The following is a 19287-nucleotide window of genomic DNA, read 5'->3' on the forward strand; positions in this document are numbered from 1 at the left end:
CTAAAGTTAGCCGACGGTTTAAATTATTTTATTTTTATTTTTTTTTTTCATTAATTAAATTATAACAAAAAATTATTTTTAAAAAATTGCATGTGTAATTTTTTAAATTTTCTACATGTAAAATTTTTTCTTTATTATTTTTTTAAAAATAATTTTTCAATAAAAAAAAAAATTCTAAAAATTTTTAGATGTCGGCTAACTTAATTGTCATTGAAAATTAACTTAGCCAACATTTAAATTTCTTTAGAATTTTTTTTATTAATAAAATTATTACAAAAACATTGCACATGTAAAAAATTTGAAAAATTCTACGTGCAATTTTTTAAAAATATTTTTTTATTGTTAATTCAATTAATAAAAAACAATAAAAATATTTTAGTTTCATAAAAAAGTAGAGCTGTCAACGAAAAAATTTTATTTTTTTTTTTATTAATTGAATAAGCAATAAAAAAATTGTACATATAACTTTTCAAATTTTTTACATGTTCAATTTTTTCTTTTAATTTTTTTCTAATAGTTTTATTAATAAAAAAAATTCTAAAAAGTTTCGATGTCGGCAAACTTAATTTTCATTTGATAAAAAGAGGTAAAATTTTTTTACAACAGTTTATTAAGTAAATAAGCTATAACAATGTTTGTTGAAGATAAATATATCAAATAGAAAAAAAACTTGTTTTTTAAATTTATTTTCACTCAATTGAAATAAAATTAAAATTAAGATTACATTACAATATAAATAAAAAAAAAAAATGAGTTAATTGAATCAACAAAAAAATTTAGTCCATACTAAATTAAATTAACAAAAAATTGAATAAACTTAATATTAATATTTTAAATTTAAATGTAATCAATCGATTCTTTTATAGAATATTTTATACACCAGTGCATCGGCACAATAGATCATACACTTAGTACGATTACGCATATTAAATTGCTGCTAACCATGATTTAAACGTCTGACGCAGTCTTTGATAAATATATTTTAATATTAATATCATTATAATTAAGTTAGTTAATTAATTAATTAATTAGAAGCTAAATCTGTCGTTGAGAGTTCTGCCAGTAACTCCAAGATTGTTGGAAACACTGTACATAACTTGGCTGAAGGTCCGGTCGTCAGGATTTGCGGGTATTGACGATACAGTTTGGGCACGGCTGCGAGAGCGAGACCGTGAACGGCTTCGTGATCTTATAAATTGTGGTCTTGGAAGCTGTTTTGAAATAAAAATACAGAGATAATTATTATCTATTAATATAAATAATTACAAAATTGAACCTCATTGAGAGATAAAAAATTTTTACGCAAATTCTCTAAATTTTTTAGCTTTTACTGATGTAAGATATTTTTTCTATCACTTATGGGTTGTTAAAAATAAAAAAAATTACAGAATTCTGCATAGTGGGTCTGAAAGGTGACCGTTCTCGAGACATATGACGCATATTTGCCAAATTACGAGGCGGAGCTGGGTTGAAAGTCATCTGGCGGTTCATGTTGTACTCATCTCCAAGAGTACACATAAAATTGACGTTTGGATTCATTCTAGTAGCGCTAAAAAATAAAAAATAAATTAATAAATAATTTTAAAAAACTTTAATAAATAGGCTTAGACGATAATATTGAAGTTAGCCGTCAGCTGTTAATTTAAAAAATTTTTGTAATAAATCAATTACAATAAAAAAATGCTTCTAAAAATTTTTATTAATTTTCACATGTGGAATTTTTTAATTTAATTAATTTTTTTTATAATAATTGCATTACTATAAAATTTTAAAATAATTTTTAAACGTCAACTTCTATGTAATAATTTTTACTATTTTTAGCTCATTTTTTAACTCATTCAAAGTTATTATCCAAAAAATATGTGTGGCAAATTTCATTTAGATCTGTCAAGAACTCTAGACACAATCGCGGCAACATTCCTCGTTATATTGTATCCATATATACATTATTTGACTAACATTATTTTTGACCTTTACTCTACTAGTTAAGAGATATTACGACAAAATTCTGACATGAGTAACAATGCAAAAGATTGATTTCCATGAAATCTATCTAAAAATTTTCACGTGTAATTTTTATTAATTTTAACATGTGAAATTTTTTAATAAAATTTTTTCAATAATAATTTAATTGCCATAAAATTTTAAGAATATTTTTTATGTCTTTCAACTTCAGGGTCATGCTTAGACGTACTTTATCTAGGCCATTAAAAGATAATTACTTGTATTCCGAGTAACGTATTAACTTATAAAAAAAAAAATGACTAAATATTACGACCTAACAAGCTGATGATAATAATAATAATAATAATAATAATAATAATAATAATAATAATAATAATAATAATAATAATAATAATAATAATAATAATAATAATAATAAAAGTACACAATAGTTTACTTTTGTCTCATGAGTTTCTGGGCGTATTGAGCACGCCGTTGAGTGCGTAATATTTGATCAGAACGAAGTCCACCGGCGTTGTACATCCTTTGTTGCGTTGATAAGAGTTGTTGTTGTTGTTGTTGTTGTTGGCGACGCTCGATTGCGCGTCGTTGTAATGCTATCAGTGATTTTGCCGGGCGATACACCTGCAAAAATAAATTATAATTAAAACCTTGTCTTAATTAATTACAGCTTAAATAAATAATAAAATAAATTACCAGCTGGTCGTCGGCGCGCTTCTGTTTGTTCTGAAGCTGAAGTAACAATTTTTTAGCTCTCTTAACGCGATTTCTGTACGCAACTTGATTTAGACTCTGATATCCCAGACGATTGTGAACCGAATTGGGGTTACGCAAATCCGGGAGGCTGTTTGTTTTCTTGAGTACTCGAGAGTTGGTCGAAAAATTTTTAACGGGAATCGTAGAAAGGTTGTTACGACTTCTCGATCTGGTCAATCCAAATCTCGGGTTCTTTGTGCGACGAACAGCGAGCGCTTTCTTGTTAATCTGCTGTTGCTGTTGCTTATTTTTCAGCGCAAATCCAGGCTTGGCTCTCTTAACAACTCCATTCTGCTGCTTGTATCTCTTAGTAACAAATCCACTGTTGGGTTGATTAACATTTCGGCCTCTCTGTAGCCGCCAAGCCTGACTCTGGTTGCGTTTTTTCGCGTTAGCAGTAACTCCATTTTTAAAATTTTTCTTAAAATTTGCGTTAAATGTTTTAGTTCCAACACCGGCAGCATTACGTGGACGTCCTGTACCTCTTGTATTATTTCTTCTCAAGTTCCTCTTGATAGCTGGTTTTCCATTGACATTTTTCTTTTTTTCCTTGCGGTCCAGTTTTATGATTTCATCTTAAAAGAAGGGTAAAATTTTGGTTGATCGTTTTCTTGTTGCCGTTCATATTTTTAAATCTCAATATTTTAGCTTTAATGTGAGCGTACGGTCTTAATGAAATTTAATAAATAAAATTTATTTTTTTAACAAAATATGTTGAAGGATAATAAAACAGCGCGTTTAATTACTATAAATTCATATGAATTTTTTTTTTTTTTCACGCAAAGTAACAGAAATTTTTTAAAAAAATCATTGGGAAATTTTATAAACTATTCTTCATAATGATAGATAAATAAATTTATATTCCATAATAAATCACTCGCGTAAAACTAAATCGCTGAAGACGACCGACGTGACTCGTGTAGCTTCCTTAAAATACATTTTTAAATTTTTGACAATTTTAACATCATGCATTACGTGTACTCCATTTTATCTCTATATATAAATATATATCTTGATTTAAAATAACTCCCTGGTGATTTAATATCTTATAAATATCATCCGCTGCAATGGTAATGATCTTCTCAAGAGAGAATAATTATTCTCGTTGTTACTTAAATAATTCCTTTTTAGGAAACACCACCATCTTCTGATCTTGGTATGAATGTGCTGCTATAAATATATATTATTTACATAATATATATCTGTATACACTCAAATCATTGGTATGATTATTATCTATGGTATGGTTCTGTATGGTATTGTTTATAATATACATATAGTAGAGTATTATATATTTATATGAAGGATGTAGCTAAAGGTACGGCAACTGGACGATATACGGCTCCGTATACATACGACTCGTGTAAATACAAACGGAGTCGTACGCATACGGAGTCGTAAAGCATACGGTCCTGACTTGAAGATTATAACTCGGAAAATTATAAAATTAATTATCGAAGAGTTCCACATATTATTAATATTCATAATATTAATATTAAGGGCTTCACTTTTATTTACCAGGCATCTTTTTTCATCTCCCTGAAATTATTTCAGAGGGAATTTCGAAAAACAAAAACTAGACATTTTTTATTTAACCTGTCTAATGGTTGTATTATACGTGTGTATGGTCATCCTTATGTGAATGTAAAATTTTAAAAAATTTCATTGGATTAATTATCTGTAGACATGTTAATTTAACAACTGTGAAATTATATTGAACCGTACGCTCACGGAGGTATTACGTCGTAGATACTTAAAAGATTTTTTTGCTTTGGCCACTTACCAAGAGACATATTTATTTTCGCGTCAAATTCGGCCATATTGTGTGGCTTTGTTTTTTTTTTTTTTTTTTTTTTTTAAATTTTTTAATAGAAATTATTATGTGTGCGCACAAGCGCGTGCCTTAATATAGAATTGCATATACTTTCTTCTATATTATTATAAATTTAATCACGCCACGATTAAATAGGCTTCACATATATTTCGTCTCAATTTTAATATTATTATTATTGTTATTATTTAGAAAAAAAAAAAAATAATATTCTTTTAATTTTATTTTATCACGAGCGATTGACGCTAACGAATGTAATTATTATTTAACACTTTTAAAACGCGAAACTGTCGTAGAACAGTTGATTATTTAAATCGACAAAATAAATATTTATTTTTGTGAAACCTGGACTGTAAACTCTGGACACAACACGAATGGACGACAAACTTTAACGAACTAAAATGGCGGCCGATGCCAAGGAGACGGAAGAGAAGACAAGCGAGCTGCGCATTGCAGAGACCTCTATATTAGAGTGCGCATGCGCAGAACTAAGTGCGCGCGCAACTTGAAATATTATGCCTGAAAAAATAAATAAAAGTAAATAAATAGGTTATTGTTTTTACCTAGCGCTTTGTAAATAATGGATGATCATTTTCATATTATTATTTTTAATTGGTAAGTTTGAAAAAAAAAATTTTTTTTTAAATCAGCTGATTTCATATTTTTTTTTTTTTTTAGCTGACAAAAAATGTGACGTTGATGTGTTTATGGTAAATTTAAAAAATACATGAATGATGACGTTGAAGGACTTGATAAGACGATTCACTAGGACAACAACGAGTAAATCTAGTCAGGAAAAAACAAAGAAAGTTGAAAATAAACCATCTCTTATTGTGTATTGGATTCTTGCTGGGTTTAGAATTCTGCTCACTTTGCTTCCGCAAACTGGGTACCTTCATCCTGATGAATATTTTCAGTCGATAGAAGTAATCGCAGGTCATTTTTATTGATATTTTTAAGTAGCGGAAGTAGTGGACAGCTGTCATTTTTTTTAAATAATAAATCAAATTTTTTTAATCACCAAATATTAATTAAAATTTGATAAACTTTCTATGATAATAAAAATTAATTCAGTCGACATCTCAAAATTTTTTTTAATATAAAAAATTCGCTTGTAAAAAATTAAAAAAATTATACATGCAATTTTTTCAAAGTGTTGTTTTACTTGTGATTTAATTGTTGAAAAAAAAATCAAAAATTGTTAAACGTCGGCTAATTTTAGTATCATTCTATGATACAGAAGTTAGCTAACAATTTTTTTCACTTTTTAACAAAACAATTACAATATTTAAAAAAAAGAAGCTAAAAATTTTTTAATTTTCACATGAAGAATTTTTTAATTAATTTTTTTTCATTGCTATAAAATTATAAAAATCAAATAAGCCGACATTTTTAATTTTTTGATTAATTTATTAAATTTAAACTAAAAAATATTTTTTCTAAAATTGCACTTACAGTTTATCAAATTTTTTACAAGTGAATTTAAAAAAAAAAATTTTTGTTTTAATTTTTTCAATAAAAAAAAAAGTATGAAAATTTTAGATTTTTTTTTCATTTATTAAATTATAACAAAAAAAATTTTTTTTAAATTGCATGTGTAATTTTTAAAATTTTCTACATGTAAAATTTTTTTTAAAATATTTTTTCAATAAAATAAATTATTAAAATTTTGAAATGTCGGCTAACTTAATTTTCATATTAAGTTAGCCGACATTTTCAATTTTTTGATTTTGATTAATTTATTAAATTTAAACTATAAAATATTTTTTTTTAATTGAACTTACAGTTTATCAAATTTTTTACAAGTGAATTAAAAAAAAAAAATTTTTTTATCATTATTTTAATAAAAAAAAAGTATGAAAATTTTTAGATGTCGGCCAACTTTATTTTCATAAAAAGTTTCTAAAATCATAACTTTCTGCTATTTCAGTATTTTATAATCAATAATAAACGAAAGAATAAAAATAAATATTTATTTACAGGTGATCGCTTCGACATAGACGTGTACAAGCCATGGGAATATAACACAACATTCCCTATAAGATCAGCATTTGTATCCCAAGTAATAATAGGAGTTCCATACTCCATAATAAACGTGCTATCTCCATATCTATGGTACTATTTCCAAGTAAGAATCAGGACACCGTACTTCCTGGTGACAGTTCCACGACTAGCAATATGTATCCTGTCATTCTTATCAGATTACTGTCTCTTCAAACTATGCCAGATCTGCAAGCTGAACTATCGATCGCGATTAATAATTTACGCAAGTTCCTACGTCATGATGGTTTACGCGACGCGTACTCTCTCAAATTCCATAGAATTAATTTTAAATACTTTATTAATTTACTATGTCTCACGATGCATTGTCTACTCTGAGAAAGTGGTCATCCAGAGTGACCACTTAAAAAATGCCTATGACAAGGCTCAGAATATTGTAGAACGAGTAAAGTACTACAAGTTGCGAGCATCGCTTCCTTCGCACTCGCTCAATCATTGCCTGGTCCTTGTGACTCTTACCGTACTTGGTATTTTTAACCGTCCCACATTTATTGCTTATGCATTTCCACCAATTTTCTTCTGGCTTCAACGAGGACTTGGCTCTCGGAGTGTAAATCTCTGGGATTTTCACATACGGATTGTTATGTTTATTCTCTGTGGTATTCCAGTAACTTTATTTTTAATAATAGTTGACAGTTTTTATTTTGGATACTTGACACTTGGAGAAATTATTAATTTAGATTTAGGATTTAAAAATATTATTGTAACACCTTTGAATTTTTTGAGGTATAATTCTGTGACAGATAATCTCGCTGACCATGGATTACATCCAAGATATTTGCATTTTTTAGTTAATGTACCATTTTTATTTAATATTATTGGAATTATTGCTCTTGTCGTCGGCTTAAAAATGTGTCACAGGTATAAATTATTTTTTTTTTTAATTTGGTAATTATTTACAAGTGGGGTCAACCTCATTTTGGGCCATAGCGAGGTGAAAAATTAACATTTTCAAATTTTTTTATTCTCCTTGTTTTAACGGTGCATTTATGATAAAAAATTTCGTAAAAGGAAAAAAATTAAGATTTTGATAGCTTTTTTGTCTTTAAAAATTTGAAAAAATTTTGGCTCTCTTGTTTTTGGATAAAATTTCTATTTCATCTTTTTTTGATATATTTTTTTTGAAAAGTACATAAAAAACGAACAATTAAAAAAAAAAAATTGAATATCACAATTGCCTAAAAACTTAAAAAAATTTTTTTTTAATTTATTAAAATTGTGATTATCACTTTTTTTTTTTTTTTTTTTTTCAAATTGTTTATTTTTTTATGTATTTTTCAAAAAAAAAAATCTATCAATAAAATCAAATCGAAATTTTATTAAAAAAAATGAAAATCAAAATAGTTGACTGACTCCACTTGTAAATATTTACCAAAAACTATTATTAATAAAAAAGCACAAATTTATAAATAAAAATTAAATTTTCAGCATCGCAAAAAGACACTGGTTGGAGCTACCACGGATCCAAAGTATTGAAAGTCTAATGACGGCTTGCTTCATCATACCAATTGGACTTCTATCACTATTTCCTCACCAAGAGCCAAGATTTATCATTCCAGTAATTTTTCCAATCGTATATCTCTACTCTCCAATAATTGAACGCAGCAATAGATTGTTAGCTTGTAAAAATACCCAAGAAATAGTGGGCCTAGTACAAAAAAACATTGGAGTGAGAAGACTCCAGTACCTCTGGGGCATAAGCAATATTTTACTGATAATTTTCTACGGATTTCTCCACCAAGGAGGAGTGCTACCTCTTACTAGGCATGTAGCAAGAGAACTCAGAGCCAAACCCGAGCTTACACACATTCATCTCTTTACTTCCTACACCTACTCGCTGCCCACAGCTCTTTTGCAACTGAGAAACACAAAGAGAATTTACACGAGCTCGGATCAGCATCGCTACAAGCTTAAGCAAGATTTCTTTCTCTACGAGCAAGGCAGCAAAGCAATGAGCGACGTACTTGGTATAATTAATTCCAAGATTGTCGAGTGTGAAACTAAGTTGAAGAGTCATAAAATTCCTTACAGAGTTTATTACGCAATGCCTTTTAATTCATTAAGTAATTTTATTAATGAGCACAGTCTCGCTGTTAATGGTACAAATAATTTAACTTTTAGTACTGTTAGTATTTTTTATCCGCATTTAACAACCGAAAAGTTACCTCTGTTAAATTTCACAAGCAATTTTGACTGTTTCTTGGTTGATAAATTAGAAGTTTGTTTTGAAAAATTTATTTCGAATTTATTAAATCGTTTTGTACAATTTTTCAAAAATTTTGGCCTGTTAGTCATTCGGATACAATATTCTAAAAATATTGATAGTATTTAGGATATTAATTAATCTTGTAAATTTTATATATTTTAATTAATATAAATAAAATTTTAAATTAAAGATTTAATTAAGTGACAAGTAACATTTTATTTACTATAAAAATAAAAAGTAAATTATAATAAGATTAATTTAAAACGAGCATTAAAATATTTAATAAATTTTATCAATATATTGCGTTACATCTACTATAAGAGCGTATAATAAAAATTTTATTTTTTTTTTAAGTCCAAAAAAATTTTTAGTTTGAACAAAATTTTTTTTTTGTATTTCTCGACGTTTCAGATAAAAGTAAATAAATTTCCAAAAAAATTTTTTTTTTTAGAATCAACGTATTTTTGTATGAAACGTGCAGAAATGCAAAAAAAATTTTTTCTTCAAACTAAAAATTTTTTTTGGACTTAGAAAAAATAATAGAATTTTTTTTATACGCCCTTATGGCATCCGAGGTGGATCGATATTATATTTTACATTTCAATAAGAGGTTCATCGTAAGTCCAAGGAAGTTCTTCATTAAATTTACTGAGGTAAGCGGCGCTTTTGGCAGCATGTAACCGCGGATTATCAACGTAGGCTTCGCATCCATAACACCAGACAGAAAGATCAGTGAAGCTGAGAGTCAAAGGGTGTCCTTGATCCTGCCCATGAAGAATAGCATGTTGATTAACAGCTCTGGCGCAATTAACCCCATAGCAGTGAAGACAGATCCAATTTTCGGCTGTACTATTGCACTCTTTGCAGGGAGCTTTTACATCAATACCTTGTGACGGAACCTCAGCTATCAGGTCCAAGTGAGGACAATAATTCAAAGGAATTATTGCAAACATCATACTGTCCATCAGCGGTTTATCTTCATGGGGATTCCCAGAATCATTCGGATTAATTCTCGAAGATCCAGGCTTGCTTTGGCTAGAACATCCAGGTTGTTCCTCAACCTTCCCCGGCTTTTGTTCTTGAGAATCAGAACACTGCTTGCCCTGGACACTCTGGTTGACATTCAACCCACCCATTTCTTTAGACAGCTGATGGATTGCATTTTTCTCAGTTTGCCACTCTTCCTGGAGAATTTTGGACTCCACTCCCGGACTCATGTCAAACTTAAGACTCACTGGTTGAGGAATGACATTTTCTTTCGGCAACGCGGCTTGATAAACTAAATTTGGCCAGTAGGGTTTGTGAGTTTTTAAAACATTTTTAATACTAGTAATAGCAGACGTCGACAAAGCAGCAGTACTGCGAGTTATAGGAGCCAGAGGATCTCCAAGAAGAGCTTTAGTGCACATGGTCATTGCGTAAGAGATTGAGTTGACATTGTACCCGCCTTCTAGGATCAAAATCAGCCGGCCATTAGCCAGCGACGACAACCAGTGAGTAAAGTGTCCATAAGCGACTGGAGAAACGCTGTAGCTGCCAAGAGGATCTCCAACGCACGCGTCAAACCCAGCAGAGACTAAAATTAATTCCGGGTTGAACTGATAAGCAATCGGCATGATTATTTGCTGAAAGGCAGCAATGTACTCAGTGTCACCCATTTTTTTGCGGTTCCAGGGAATGTTTACGTTGAAGCCTTCGCCTTTTCCGCTCCCGACGACGTTGTAGTTGGCTTGCTCTGAGGAAGGAAAAAAAGAGCCATTGTCATACCTGTGAATTGAGATGTAGAGAACTTGGGGATCTTGTTCAAACATCGCTTGAGTCCCGTTGCCGTGATGGACGTCCCAGTCGAGGATCAACACGCGCTTGCATCCGTGAAACTCAGTAGCGTAACGCGCAGCAATGGAGACGTTGTTGAAGATGCAGAAGCCACAAGCTGCGTCTCGCTCGGCATGATGTCCTGGAGGGCGAACTATCGCGACTCCTGACTGGCTTTCTCCATTGAGAACGCTGTCAACCACTTGCAAAACTGAACCTGCTGCCAGGCTGGCGCTGGACCAAGTCTCGGTGTGGAGATAAACGGACTCGAAGTTCCGTGACTCTTTGTGAACTTCAGACATTTTTTTCTTCTCAGTCGCCTTCATACTTTCTACGTAGCTCTCAGTGTGCACCAGCAGAAGCTCTTCCTCTGTGGCAATCCGACTGGGAATTCTGTGGCAGCGCTTGAGCAAGTCGTACTCCTCGTGTTTGGAAAATATTCCAGAGATTCTTTGAGGAGTTTCGGGGTGCGTGGTGTCGGTAGGGTGACAGTGCTTCAGCATACGCTCGTCGTAGACCAAGGACACTCGGTGAGGAGCTTTGTTTAACTTGGTAGTTAATTGAAGGGAAAGTAATTGGTTGCGAATGTCATTCAGAAAAATTTCACTTTGTACTGGGTAGCAATTGCGGGTCTCGTAGACACTAAGTTTACTTTCATTGCCTTTAAAAATTACCGCTGGAAGGTGACGGTCGCATTCTTTGGTATCTTCTGAGTGGATACTGTAAATGTCCTGGAACTCGTAGCAACTCCAGTAAGGCTTCTGTGCGTAAATTACGTTCAAAATTGTCTCTCTGATACTTGCCGAAGGTGGCTCGAGGGTTGATATTATTGGACACGGGTCGCCTAAAAGAGCTCTTAAAGTTAGAGCTGCTGATTCTGAGAGCGACTCTAAACAATATCCGCCTTCTAGGATCACAGCTACTTTTCCGCTGGCTAGGCTGAGTAATTGTGAAAGTAAATGCGCGTAAAATGCTGGAGATATTTTCATTTCTCCCTGGAATAATTTAATTATATTAAATTAATTTTTTTTTTTCTAAATTTAAAATTGTAGTTTAGATTATTTTATTTATTTCACCACCTTCTCGTCTTCTAGAGCAGAGTCAAAGCCAGCTGATACGACAATGAGGTCGGGGTGAAACTAAATAAAATAAAATAAAAAAATTTTGTTAATAATTTGGGATAATATTACCTCGGGACAGCCGAGAGCGGCGTCGTAACCTGCTGAAATTACTACGAGATCTGGTTGAAACTGAATTAAAAATATGGACAGTTTAATTATTGTAGTAATTGTTTATACTGGGATTTACAGTGGAAATAAAAAATATACCTCGTATGCCATAGGCAGTAGAACTTGCTGGAAGATTGCTAGATAATCTGCGTTCGTCATACCAGTTTTATTGAGGGGTATGTTGAAGTTATATCCAATACCCATGCCTTCACCGACGTAATGGTAATCAGATTCTCTTAAATTAGGCCAGAATTCACCCTGCTCGTAGCGGTGGATCGAGAAATAGACTACTCGGGGATCGTCATAAAACATTTGCTGCGTCGCTTGGCCGTGGTGGACGTCCCAGTCGACAATCAGCACTTTCTTGGCTAAGCGTTCACTTAGCATTGATTCCACGGCAATGGCTACATTGTTAAAGAAACAGTAACCACAATATTCTGATTTCATTGCATGATGTCCTGGTGGCCTAAAAAAAGTCATTTTTTGTTTACCATTATTATAAATTTTTATTCTACGATTTAAAAAAATTATTTTGTGAATTAAATGATAAATGATGCTGAAGTTGCTAGACATCTAACTATTTTTTTTTATTGCAATAAATTTTTAAAAATTGTCACAGAAAAAAATATTTACTTGAATCAAGTAGAAAAATTCGGTAATCATTTACGGTTTTTATTTTGGGTACTTGACACTTGTCGTGGAAGAAAAAAATAAAGATTTTGATAGCTTTTTTGCTTTCAAAAGTTAGAAAAAATTTTGGCTTTCATATTTTTGGATAAAATTTCTATTTTATCTGTTTTGATATATATTTTTTTTAAAAGTACATAAAAAAATGAACAATTTAAAAAACAGAAAAGTTGAATCTTACAATTTTCTAAAAAATTTGTAAATTTTTTTGAAAATTTGTTAAAATTGTAATAATCAACTTTTTTTTTTTTTTAATGGTTCATTTCTTTAAGCATTTTTCAAAAAAAAAAAATATATCAATAAAATCAAATAAACATTTAATTAAAAAAATGAAAATTAAAATGGTTGACCCCACTTGTAAATATTTACTAAAAATTCTTGAACTAAAAAATATTTCTCTTGAATCAAGTTAATTTTTTTATCAGTGTATATGTATTTTAATAAAATTGTCAGCTGATTTCAGTGTCATAATAATAATTACCTAATTATTGCCATTCCATTTTGAACTTCTTTTTTACAAATAGCTTGCAATAAATTAATTGTCGATCCAGCAGCTAATTTCGACAATTTATATGTTGACTAAAATAAAAAAAGAATATTAATACCAAGTTTAAATATTCTAATAACGATATTAAATTTTTCTTACTGGATGAACATAAATAGCGTCATATTTCGAAGATAAATCCTCGAGTTTAGTGAGATCAGTACACCCGTCAGTCGCCTTCAGAATATCAATCTGCTTGCGACTATGTTTCAGCAATAACTCCTTATTTGTCGCCAACCTTGGGCTGATCTTCTTGCACCTATCAATCAACCCGAGTTCTTTGCATCGCTCCAGCGTTCTAGTCAATCTTTGAGGACACTCAGGGTAATTTTTGTCCCAGAGGCATTGATGCTCTGCCATCGAATCATCGTAAACTAATCCCGTCTCTCCCCGCGTCAGCAGACGTGAATCCATTGCACTTTGATAAATATCGTAAATAAAATTAGTGTCTGGTACCTTTGCCTGCAAGAGTTTCAACTTTTGTTCCGCAGCAACCTTTTTTTTCGCAGCTATAATTTCACTAGACGGTCTAACCTGAAATAAAAAAAAATTTTAATCACAAGATTGCAACAGGTCTTATCAGCTGGCTGATAAAAGCTATAAATTTAAATTTAAAATAAATGAAACTAAAGTTAGCAGACGTCAAAAAATTTTTGATTTTGTTTTATCAATTAAATTACAACGAAAAAATATTTATACAAAATTGCACTTATATTTTTTCAAGTTTTTTACATGTGACAATTTTTTTTTTTTTTATTTTTTAAAGGAAATTTTTTCAAAAAAAAAAATTTCTAAAAATTTTGAAATGTCGGCTAACTTCATTTTCATTAAAATAAACATAACATTAAATTTAGCTGTCACTTCACAATTGTATTAATTTTTTTTAACAAATAAATTATAGCAAAAAAAAAAAATTATTAAAAAAATGGACTTGTAGAAATTTTAATAAAGTAAAAATGCAATTTTTTAAAAATAATTTTTTAGAACAAATTTTTTTTTTAAGAAAATTAAAAAATTGTCAAGTGACAGCTAACTTTAATGTCATAAAATAAACTTATAAATTGTTCAAGTACTTTTGATAATGATGATTTATTTTTGTTGTTGGTCCATGACTTTTGTTTTGCAGACATTTTTAAATCAACTCAATAATGAATTATTTTTTTTTTTTAAGTCTTGAGAAAAATTTAGTGTTGATAACAATTATTAATATTAATTAAATATATTATTATTTTAAAAATAAATATAATGCGTCACTGATAAACACACTGATGTCAAATGATACTTAAATAAATAATAAAAACATGTGGGCGATTAACTTCCCACGGAAAATAATTAAATTATTCATAAAAATGACAAAACATTTTTAAAAACTTTCAAGATCTCATATTTTATTAATTATCATCATCATAATAATTATTTAACCTGAATTTAAATAATAATTTGACATAAATAATAATAAAGAAAACATTCACTCTGTTAAAACAATGAAAGTAAAAGTATAACGAGTGATGAACAATTGTTTACCCGTCATTTTTTCCAGATCTACTTTGTTTTAAATAATTACTCAACCGAAATAAAAAAAGAAAATTAGAAAACGTTATTATTTTGTTTTTTTTATAAGTGTGTTCGTTGGTGCATTACTTGTTTCATTATTTACACTGAGCGCTGCAGTCGCGCGGAAAAAATAATACTGAAGTTAGCCACCAGCTGTCAATTTTAAAACTTTTTTTAAAAAATATGATATTCAAGTTAGCTGTCACTTGTCAGTTTTTTAATTTTATTTAACAAAAAAATTTGTTTCAAAAAGTTGAATTTTTTATTTTTTTTAATTTTTAGTCAATTTTTTTTAGGAAAATTAATTTAGCAGATATTTTATAATTTTTAGAATTTTTTTAACTAATAAATTATGGCAAAAAAATTAGAAAAAAAAAAAATTGGCATGAAGAAATTAAAAAAAATTAAAAATCCAATTTTTTTTGTTAAAAAAAATAAAAAATGGGTCAAGTGACTGTTTACTTTAATGTCATTTTTTTTTGCCAAAATTTATTATTTATAAAATTATTAAAATTATCAAATATGTGCTACATTAATTTTCATTAAAAAATTAATTACAATAAAAAAATATTTCTAAAAATTTTCACCTAAAATTTTTATTAATTTTTACATGTGGAACTTTTTAATTAAATTTTTTTTATAATAATTTAATTAATGCCATTAAAGTTAACAGTCACTTAATTTTTTTTTCGAGTTTTTTTTTTTAACAATTAAATTTGATCAAAAAAATTATTTTTAAATAATTGCATTTTTTATTCTTTTAAATTTCTACATGTCAATTTTTTTTTCTAATTTTTTTTGCCATAACTTGTTTGTTAAAAAAATTCTTAAAATTACCAAACATCTGCTAAATTAATGACATTAAAATTAACTGTCACTTGACAATTTTTTAATTTTCTTTAACAAAAAAATTTGTTCTAAAAAATTATTTAAAAAAGATTGTATTTTTAATTTATTAAAATTTCTACCAGTCTATTTTTATAATAATTTTTTTTTGCTGTAATTTATTTGTTAAAGAAAATAAAAAAAATTGTGAAATGACAGCTAAATTATGACATAAAAATAAGCAGCCGGTTGATAATTTTTCAATTTTATTTAACGAATAAATCTTTTTTGAAAAACTATTTTTAAAAAATTGTATTTATAATTTTTTTTAATTTCTAAATGTCAATTTTTTTTCTCATTTATTTTAGCCATAATTTATTTGTTAAAAAGTTTTAAAAATTAATAAATACCTGCTAAATTTAATGTCATACTAAATTAATTTATAATACTGAAGTTAGCGGTCAGCTGTCAATTTTAAAAATTTTTTTAACAAATTAATTACAATAAAAAAATGCTTCCAAAAATTTCCACTTGTAATTTTTATTAATTTTCGCTCGTGAAACTTTTTAATAAAATTTTTTTTTAATAATTTAATTACTACAAAATTCTAAAAAAATTTTTCATGTCTGTCAACTTCAGTGTTATTAAAATTCTAAAAGAGATTTTCAGATTTTAATGTCTGTCAACTTCAGTGTCATAAAAAATCTCTCATGAAAACAAGACTTACTTAAAGCTCGACACTCAACTCAAGAGTCCAACCAACGCCATTTTCATAAAGCTAATCTTTGAATAAATAATTATCAATTAATATTTTATTTATTTAATTAATTGATTAGTAGAGCAGCTGTTATATTTATTGAATGTTTGAAAATGAATGAGAGGAAGAAAATTATCGATGAAAAATCAGTGTGTGAACCGGAGTCGAGTGTTGAAAAACCCGCGGAAAATACAGAGGTGTCTGAACCTCGTTTGAGTGATAAAAAAGAGCAGGAGGAGTTGAGTAAACAGAATGTTTCAAATGTAGGACAGGATTTGACTGTAAGTATTTTATCTTGATTGTTTGTTTATTAATTTTGACTCCAAAGAGAAAAATTGATTGAATTTGTTTAATTTTTAGGTATCTAGTGCCTCGACGACGGACAAAACCCCTGGAGTTCACACAGATGTTGTTGCTGAACACTATAATGCTATTCCCGAGCGAGGTTTGTCTCATAGAAATCAGAGTAGAATTTTTTTCATGAGAAATTTTAACAACTGGATTAAAAGTATGCTTATAAGTAAGTACTGTTTTAATTTATTTATTGATTTTTTATTTTATTGAAAGTTTTGAAATTGTAGCTTATTAATGGAATTTTTTTAGATGAGTATCTGGTGAAGATAAAAGACTCATTGCCCCATGGGACTCCTATTAAAGTACTTGACATGTGTTGCGGTAAAGGTGGTGATCTTTATAAATGGAAACAGGGAGCAATTACGCACTTAATATGTACTGATATTGCTGATGTTTCTGTTCAGCAATGCGAGAGTCGGTATAACGAAGTCGCTAATCAGGCTAACAATAATCGTGGATATGCAAAAATTTTTACCGCTGAATTTATTGTTGCCGATTGTACAAAGGTAAAATTTTACTCATGAAAATTAATAATACTAAAGTTAGCCGACGTTTTTAATTTTTTTTTTTTTTTTTTTTTTTTTTTTTTTTTATTAAATTAAAACAAAAAAATTTTTTTTTAAAATTGCACTTATATAGCTTTTAAAGTTTTTTACGATTGAAATAAAAAAAAAAATTTTCTATGACAACTTTTTCAATAAGAAAAATTTTTAGATTTTTTTTATTGAAAAATTAATACAAAAAAAAAAAAAAAAAAAACATTTTTTTTTGTAAAAAATTTGAAAAATTGTAAGTGCAAAAATTTTTAAAAATATTTTTTTGTTCGAATTTTCTCAATAAAAAAATTAAAACTTCGGCTAACTTTAGTATTATATTTTACTATTTTTTTAATCAACTTGGGTAGAATTAATAATTGTAAAATGTAATTTTGAATTTATTCAGGTACGTTTAAGAGAAAAATATAAAGATGCAAGCGTCCAACTTGATTTAGTAAGTTGTCAATTTGCATTACATTACAGTTTTGAAAGTTTACCACAGGCTGAATGTATGATGAGAAATGCTAGTGAGAGTCTTAAACCAGGTGGTTATTTTATCGCAACCATTCCAAATGCTAATGATCTAGTGTAAGTATTTTTTTTTTTTTTTTTTTTTTTTTTTTTTTTTTTAATTTACTCTACTGATTCATTCTTGTAAAGTAAATTTCGCTGTCATAAATTTTAGATATCAATGGAAGCAAGCTGAAGGCAATAAATTTGGAAACAGTGTTTACAATGTTGAGTTTTTGTGTGACAAGGAAAACATACCGCTGTTTGGCGCCAAGTACAATTTTCACCTAGAAGATGTTGTCGACTGTCCAGAATTTCTTATAAATGTTACAGTATTAAAAAAACTTGCTGCTAAATTTGGACTTGAATTCATATCATTTGAGAGATTCAACGAATTTTACGCCCGGTGCAAAGCTGATGGCAAATCCTTGCTGGCTAAAATGCAGGCAATGGAGTCATATCCGCCGTACCATGAACCTGAATTGAAGGGTAACAACCCTGAAGATTATCAGCACGCGATTCAGTATACGCAAAATAAACCCGATCATCGCAAAATCGGGACACTTACTCTTTCCGAATGGGAAGCTACATGTAAGTATTTTTTTCAAAGATTACTAAAATAATTTTTGCACGTCTCAACGCAAAGCGTGAGTAGTGATTTACTCTCACTCTCTCAAGGTCAAGCAATTATCTCTGCTTAAATTGCTTTTATCCGAACTTTTTTGTACTTTGAGTATTAAATGAGTGGATTAATATCAACAATAACATTTTTTTATGACAGTATGAGCGTTGAGACGTGCACTTTTGTATTTTCCAAACTTTTTTATTTTATACTTTGATATTTATATTAATTTTAATTATTTTTTCAGCTTTATATGCCGTGGTTGCATTTAAAAAAATGAAAACATCGTGGAGTAGCGAGGGTAAACCTGAATACTCAAAAGCGTGAGGACTTTTATACATTTTTTTTTTAATAAAAATAGGATTAAGAAATTACTTGCGTAATAAAAAAATGAATCGTACAATTATTGAAATAAAAATTTTTTCAACCTTACTCTAATTGATAATCTGAACCAGGGAATTTTTTTAAAACGTTGATAAAATAAATAAAAAAAATTTATTTATATACATTTTTTTTCTTTATACCAAAATTCAAAGATCTGTCAATTTTTTTATTTTTATAAGAAATTTTTAATAAAAAAATTATAAGTAAAAAAATGACACTGAATTTGACGGACATTAGAATTTTTAAAAAATTTTATAACAACTAAATTTTTATAAAAAAATTTAATTAAAAAATTCCACATGTAAAAATTAATAAACATTTTTAGAAGCATTTTTTTATTGTAATTAATTTGTTATTAAAATTTTTAAAATTGACAGTTGACCGCTAACTTCAGTGTTATTAAAAAAAAATATTTTGAAAAAATTTTCTACATGTCAAATTCTTTTATTTTAATAATTTTTTTCAATAAAAATTCTAAAAATTTTTAAATATCAATTGATTTTACTTTCATAATTAATTTTTATGAAAATAAAGTTAGCCGACATTAAAAAATTTTAAGAATTCTTTTTTATTGAAAAAATTATTACAAAAAAATTTTCATTGGTAAAAAACTTGAAAAACTATAAGTGCAATTTTTTAGGTCTAATTTAA

The 19287-nt window shown here is 28.5% G+C and overlaps 4 protein-coding genes across 5 annotated transcripts; 2 read left to right on the top strand and 2 right to left on the bottom strand.

Moving 5' to 3' along the window:
- Positions 1 to 670: 670 nt before the first annotated feature.
- LOC141535496 (uncharacterized) lies at positions 671 to 4917 on the bottom strand. The gene is made up of 5 exons (XM_074255452.1): positions 4505 to 4917; positions 2662 to 3296; positions 2402 to 2589; positions 1387 to 1549; positions 671 to 1211 (listed from the first exon to the last, which is right to left on the bottom strand). Exons 1-5 carry the CDS (start codon positions 4539 to 4541, stop codon positions 1029 to 1031), a joined length of 1206 nt encoding a protein of 401 aa, XP_074111553.1. The 5' UTR covers positions 4542 to 4917; the 3' UTR covers positions 671 to 1028.
- A 117-nt stretch (positions 4918 to 5034) lies between these two features.
- Pig-z (phosphatidylinositol glycan anchor biosynthesis class Z) lies at positions 5035 to 9190 on the top strand. Its single transcript, XM_074255450.1, has 4 exons — positions 5035 to 5167; positions 5231 to 5488; positions 6535 to 7474; positions 8042 to 9190. The coding sequence occupies exons 2-4, from the start codon at positions 5284 to 5286 to the stop codon at positions 8943 to 8945; spliced, it is 2049 nt and encodes a 682-aa protein (XP_074111551.1). The 5' UTR covers positions 5035 to 5167; positions 5231 to 5283; the 3' UTR covers positions 8946 to 9190.
- Positions 9191 to 9338: 148 nt separating this feature from the next.
- Positions 9339 to 14713, bottom strand: Hdac6 (histone deacetylase 6). 2 transcript variants are annotated; one of them, XM_074255447.1, is made up of 6 exons: positions 14168 to 14713; positions 13197 to 13628; positions 13032 to 13129; positions 11963 to 12329; positions 11825 to 11884; positions 9339 to 11629 (listed from the first exon to the last, which is right to left on the bottom strand). In XM_074255447.1, exons 1-6 carry the CDS (start codon positions 14222 to 14224, stop codon positions 9413 to 9415), a joined length of 3231 nt encoding a protein of 1076 aa, XP_074111548.1. In that variant the 5' UTR covers positions 14225 to 14713; the 3' UTR covers positions 9339 to 9412. The 2 variants fall into 2 exon arrangements, with proteins under 2 accessions (XP_074111548.1, XP_074111549.1); XM_074255448.1 differs by having other exon boundaries at positions 14619 to 14637.
- A 1514-nt stretch (positions 14714 to 16227) lies between these two features.
- Positions 16228 to 18601, top strand: Rnmt (RNA guanine-7 methyltransferase). The gene is made up of 6 exons (XM_074255451.1): positions 16228 to 16511; positions 16591 to 16750; positions 16834 to 17090; positions 17527 to 17708; positions 17806 to 18221; positions 18500 to 18601. Exons 1-6 carry the CDS (start codon positions 16344 to 16346, stop codon positions 18577 to 18579), a joined length of 1263 nt encoding a protein of 420 aa, XP_074111552.1. The 5' UTR covers positions 16228 to 16343; the 3' UTR covers positions 18580 to 18601.
- The last annotated feature ends 686 nt before the right edge of the window (positions 18602 to 19287 follow it).

Source organism: Cotesia typhae, unplaced genomic scaffold, assembly GCF_013202065.1.
Source record: "Cotesia typhae breed Kobodo isofemale line unplaced genomic scaffold, CoteBio_Ctyphae scaffold_13, whole genome shotgun sequence".
Taxonomy (NCBI): Eukaryota; Metazoa; Arthropoda; class Insecta; order Hymenoptera; family Braconidae; genus Cotesia; species Cotesia typhae.